Consider the following 6,382-nt stretch of genomic DNA (forward strand, 5'->3'; position numbering starts at 1 on the left):
GAGTTTATTCGTTGGGTAAAAATCTAATTGATATTCACTGCCATAAATGTAACCACCTTTTTCAACTTCTGTCGTATAATTGGCCCAAATGGGGTCGTTGGGTAGACACAAGAGATTGCTTCCGCCACCTGAGTGGTCGTACCTTTGTCCACCAGCCACACCTAGAATTGGTAAGAACATATCAAATGAAAAATATATTAAGCAAAATTATATATGAAATATATAATATATATATATACATATATATATAAATATATATATATGTTGTGTGTATACGGGTTCCTATTTGTGGTTACGACGTGGATTATTATGTATGTTTGCATGGGGTAGGTGATTTTCGGTGAATGTCAATAGATGGAGAAAAGGAAAGATATTTTATAACGCATGCACTCGTGTTTATCCGAAATGGAAAAGATGTTCACGTGTGAACAGGGATATTTCGGGTGGTGGAAATTGTTGGTGGTTTGAGTAGGACAATAGGGGAGACGACGAGATGCAGAGAAGTGGTGGGTAACCGTCGATGAAATGTTGTTTAGTCGATCATACGAGAGTCAGTGGCTAAACCTCTCGTTTAGACTCGGACGAATCAGGCTTACATAGACGTTATGATCACACAGACTTTATTTCATGCAATACACAGAAACGAGGTGGGAGGAAAAATCGTGAGGTTCAGTGATGGCGTAGTGCTTAAGAAGAATGGACGGCGGAGTGGGCGACCGATAAAGGATATGTGTAGGTTTTACAGAGAGCGAATTCGGAGCATTTTAAAGCATTTTAAAGGAATGGCGAAGCGGTTTGTGGCAGCAGTTTTGAATTGGAAGTTTCGGAATTACCTTACAAAGATATACTGGATAATTAATGAGGTGATGTGGTGCATGAAAAGAGCAAGGTTTTAGCGATAGGACGATTTCGGTGAGGCGGAGAAGAATAGAAGTGCATTCTGTACTCTGTTGTGTTCTCTCACTAATATTTAGTCTCTCTCTATTTTACTTAATGAATAAAGTCCTTAGCTTTTTCCATCAGTTACAGTATGTGGCTTGTCCAGTCCTCATTCTACATTGTGCGTTCAATTCATTAATCGTTTACAGTCACTGTCATCAATTCTAAAAGACTCAATCAAATTTAGCCCACACCTACGATCAATGGGCACTCCAGATAGTGATAGTCACGTGGGAACTTTTCAGTCCTGGTCACTCACGTAGAATACCACCATCCGTAGCCTGTACACTTGATCACCAGTTAGCAGCCTCGGTATTTGATATCTACAATCCAAAGCTGGTCAGCCTGAAATTCTTGATCGCCATGGTGGTTTTCAGTCCAGCCCCTGCCTGTAATTTAACGTAGAGATATCTATATTCTGTAGTTAGACAACATTCTTTTCATTTGGTCCGTAGTAGATAACATATAATATTCTGATTTGACTAAATACCTACAAAGGAGTAAGCAGTCTTGTGTAGTGTTTGTATAGTCTACAGGTATAGACGTTTGAAACGTGACATATCATAAAAGGATTTGAGAATGTTTATGTCAGACAACCCGACAAAGGGTGAGTGTGTGTGCATGTGCGTGAGAGAGAGGGTTAGAGAGAAAGAGAAGCAACAAAAAGAGAGAATGAGAGGTATAAGAAGAGAACAAGAAAAAAACAAAATGAGAATGAGAGGTGAGAAATATAAAGTATACTAACCGTCATATACAAGTTTTGAATAAGGAGGACAAGTTGTTCTGCCCCACCGGGTATACAATGATCCGAGACCGGGTTCTGCGAAATTAAAATGAAATAATGTAGTTTAAAAGAAAGAATTGGGGGATCATATACAATGTAGGATGTTGGATGGGAAGGAATTGATGGAGAAGAGAGAAATATAGAATTGAAGAAAGAACGAGTGAATGAATGAAAGTCAGAACGAAAGATGTAAATAATAAGAATAAATTGTAAAGAAAGAAAAAAGACATTTGTCTGTTGAGCCTGTTGTTGACGTTGATGTCAAAGATTTGAGAGATTAATCTCAGAATATCAGAATGCGTATCGGTCTCCGCTATGAACGGATGTATGTATGATACGTAAACTTGGGTATGAGTATATATACTTCTCAATAGAATAATGATAAAACTCAATAGAATAATGATAAAATATTCGCCAGGTGCGAATATTCATCGGTCAATTACAAATATCAGTTTGGAGCTCGGCGCAAATAAGGCCATCATAATTACAATATGAAAATAACAACCATACCGCATCATTTGTCGAGTTAGTTAAAAGACATCGCATCAAGATCTCGAGTAGAGGAATCCGTTCGATAAATGTATAGCACACCCCACCCAATGCCAGTGTAACCAGCAGAAGTCTGCAACTTAATCTGTGGTGCGTTCGGTGGGAGCACAAAATTGACGGTCTCAGGAAACCAAAGCAGATCAAGAAGGGAACAACCTTTAATAATTGAAAATTAAAACGTCAAAATTGTTAGATATAATCTGCCTGTAAGATATAAATTTCGTTTTTCCGATAGCGTACACTTGGATATAGGCTTGAAACTCCACTACGCAACTGTGGCGCCAACAATGTCTGCACAGGTGGGATTAGGATACTTTCAATCTCCAGCTTTCGGATTGTATTATGGAGTGAAACCGACTAGGTGTGAGGGTTCACCTCTTGAAGCTAAGGCTGAATATGAAGGACCACTGTGGCTGCTGTAAGTATATGCAGCAAACAGCGAGGTCAAATCCAAATCCTTCCTAAGCAAATTCACCTCAGCTTTAGATATATTTCGGGTAAAGTCATTTGTCCTGCCAGGAGACTTCAGTGCACACCTTGGCATTGATAATCGTGAGAAGGATTGATTGGAAGGAATGTCGTCAGTGAAATTAATGGAGAGGTCATAGCAGCCTTCAGTGCAGGATACACACTCTCCTCTCTACGGAATAGATATTATTTTAAGACAGGGATATTTATAAGGGTACCTGGTATAGAAATACTTGGTGACAGAGGTTTTTGATAGATTTCGGTCATCTTTCACTCTTTGCTGAACGTTCGGGTAAAAGGAAGGGGTGGAGTTTTCAACTCGTCACTACCTAAATGTCTGAAAGCCTGAAAATTCCTACAGTCTGCCGAACACTGGAAATTGGTAAGTCCAGTGCAACCTACAGACTACAATTGGAAGCCGCAGTGGATGCTGGGTCAGAATCAAAAATGTGGAGACTTTTGCATCCAAATTGAGAGTGACCATTCGGAATGAATTTGGACATCGAAATGGATTCGTGATTGTATAATTTTTTTCGGCAGGTTCTTCTTCGGTTGAACGCTTATTTGAGCTAAACTCACTTAAAAGTGATAAAGCTGCTGGTGAAAAGCACGTCCGGCTTGATATTTTAGAAACCTTGAATACAGATGGTATTCTCTGAGTGACCCATGTATGCTATGTGGATGGGACCTCTGGAAAAAACACCAAGGCAATGGTAATATGGGGTGCCAATCACAATTTTCTCAAACAGAGACCAAAGATTGTGTTCTAATTATAGAAAAGTCTACACTAGATGTCAGGAAACGATAAGTAGGGAAAATGTCGTGTCCAAGATTACTGTCCGGGACGCAGTACACCCAACCAGAGAGTCGTTCAAAGACAGATCTTCCAGCAAACATTGAAATATTTCTAAGGTTTATACGCTGTAAACCACGGAATAACGTGCCCTGGGGCATGTTGCGGATGGTTTACCAGGAAGGTGAGTTTAATGGGCAAAAACTGGTTGCCATAATGTACTTATATGGATGTTCAAATGATTGTATTTATGTAAAAGTCGAAAGTTTACAACGTGAAGGTTTCACTTAGTTGAAGTGTGCATTGTTAGTGCCCCATTTCACGTTCTTTTTTGTGATCTGGTTGAATATGCGCAACCATTGTGGTAGAGGTATCCCAATTTATCTCTACGTGATCGGTCGACTGTTATTTGTAGACGACATGCTGCTACCTGATTCGTCTGATGGTCACCAACAACGTGCACTGAATGGGTTGGCTGCCGAGTACCCCAAGGCAGGAATGACAAATACGAACTGTGTAGGAATGTGGAACATCATTAGTTCGGGTTTCTATTCACGAATGATTGGAAGCACAAGAGTGGACAGAATGCTGAATTGTAGATATAAACGCAGTGAAGCGCCAGCTCGGGCATTTGATTCTCAGATGAAGAGGTCTTGGCACAATTATCGACGTAGCACTGCATATATACTCATATACACACAATAAATGGCATAATATATTAGAGTAATATTTTATTTAGGAAATTATTGTAAAGTAGAATATATTTTGAAATAAATTCAGGCAAGTGTCTTAGTATATATTATTGTGGACATATGGATAGTAATGTGGAACTAATTCAAAGTTGGTGAAATTATAAATCATTGGTTAAGGAGACACGGGTAAAAGACTTTAGCTATAAAATTAGTTCTTACTTGGTGTGTCATCTGGTTTATCGTCGAGAGATTTCTTGGAGATGAAACGGTTCATTGAAAAAATAGAAATAGCATCATATAAATAGAACTTCAGGGTATTTATTATCGTTTCGAACTTAAAACAATGCAATAGATGACAACATATTCGGGCAGGAATCATTGCCAACAATACCTTCTCAACCCCTTAGGAATCGCCTAGAAGGCGCTTCCATCCAGTCAAACGATTTTCTGAACAATATCAGAGAATATAATTCTGCATTTCAAATGACATCGTATGGTGAATCTAAGAAGATAGATAAACATGAATTTACGCCGACGTCAAAGTTCAAGGGCAAGTCTATCCCCTCATTGGTTCCCTGGTAACCGCGAATGAACAACCACAGTTCTTCCAAATTTGCTCTATGAGTGATGTAGGACGTGTGGTGTCAAAATTTCCGATGATGGGTCGTGTTAGACACAGCGCACACTGCTGCAAAGGAGAATATATCCACTGACAGCATTTCGGTGCGTTCAAAAAATCACACAAGCCCCACCTCCAATTTTGCATGACAGGTTAGGGCCTGAAACACTCCAAACGGACGCATAGCATGTTGCTTAGTTGAATTAGCCCAGCATTTACTCTACAACTGTTTTGTTGTCAATGTTGCACTTTCCCATATCACCTGTTTCAAAATGACTGGAATATATTATATACCAACTTTGCCATTTTAATCCCCAGCAATGCCGGGTATGTCTGCTAGTACACACACACACATATATACATATATATATATACACATATATATATACATATATATATATACACATATATATATATACATATATATATATACACATATTTATATATATAGTTAAATTTAATCCATATAAGAAAGCACAAAAAACAACGCGAGGACGTGGAACAAATATAGTATTATTGGACGAGGAAGGAAAGAAGGAGGGTTTAAGGTTTATGAGAATGAAAGATCCAGAGGAGGGAAGACAGAGGGAAAAAAATCGCCAACGGTACACACGCGGACACATTTTGAATGACGGAAGGAACTGGGTGAAGAAAAGTACTTTCAAAGACAGGAGAGTGGTAGAGGAGGAGGAATGTGTGTGTAAGTGTGGATAAGAGCGTGCGCGGAGGTCTGCGTGTGCGTCTGTGTGTCTGTGTGTATGTGTGCAATGATGACACGTGTGTGTGTGTGTGTGGTTGTGGCTGTTAATATTTGCGTGTTGTAGGGTTAGTAGTGTTAAGGTCAAGGAAGAAGGAATTTGGCGTGGCTTCTTTTGTCTCTGCCACAGGTCAAGTAGTAGGTACTGCTAGTTTGATGTATGTGTGTGTGTGTGCGTGTATGTATATGTATCGTGTGTGTGTTTTGTTTGTAGTGTGCGTGTGTGTATGTGTGTGTCCGTGTGTGTGGGTTTTTGGAGTTGTTTTTGAGTAATGTGCGCGCGTGTGCTTGCGTGCGCGTGTGCGCTTAAGTACGCGTATGCGCGTGTGTGTCTGTGCCCATGTGTGTATAAGTGTGTGCGTATCTGTATGAGTATCGTTCATTAAAGGTATATGTGGGCCTCTGTGCTGGTGCGTGTGTATGTATTTGTGTATGTGTGTGTGCGTGTATTGTGTGCGTATGATACATATATATATCTCCGTGATCACCGTGACCGACCAGGCTATCAGTTGTTAATACACATCGCTGGTCACAATGCGCTTCGCATTAATTTAGCCTTCAAATGACGCCATCCCGTTGGCTAAGCGAGCAGGCCAACAGAAGAAACGGAGAAAGTTATAGCGAAAGAGTACAGCAGTGATCGTGGAGCTTTAAACACACACAACACCCAGTCTGGGAATCGAAATCTCGATCCTACAACCGTGAGTCCGCGACTCTAAACCCTGGGCCACTTCATCTCCACACAGACATATATATTTATATATATATATATATATATATA

At 39.8% G+C, this 6,382-nt stretch overlaps 1 protein-coding gene across 1 annotated transcript in view; it reads right to left on the reverse strand.

Annotated features, from left to right (window-relative positions):
- The window catches only part of LOC118767016, a 4,071-nt gene extending 377 nt beyond the window's left edge, over window positions 1–3,694 (reverse strand). The window contains exons 1-4 of the mRNA XM_036510922.1: window positions 3,577–3,694; window positions 2,315–2,428; window positions 1,685–1,738; window positions 1–161 (exon numbers count right to left, since the gene is read on the reverse strand). The exon at window positions 1–161 is cut by the window's left edge and continues 377 nt beyond it. Of these exons, the coding sequence (XP_036366815.1) occupies window positions 1–161; window positions 1,685–1,738; window positions 2,315–2,428; window positions 3,577–3,694 (447 nt within the window). The remainder of the gene's footprint in view (window positions 162–1,684; window positions 1,739–2,314; window positions 2,429–3,576) is intronic.
- Between the last annotated feature and the right edge of the window lie 2,688 nt (window positions 3,695–6,382).

This window comes from Octopus sinensis, linkage group LG18 (genome assembly GCF_006345805.1).
Source record: "Octopus sinensis linkage group LG18, ASM634580v1, whole genome shotgun sequence".
In the NCBI taxonomy this organism is placed as follows: Eukaryota; Metazoa; Mollusca; class Cephalopoda; order Octopoda; family Octopodidae; genus Octopus; species Octopus sinensis.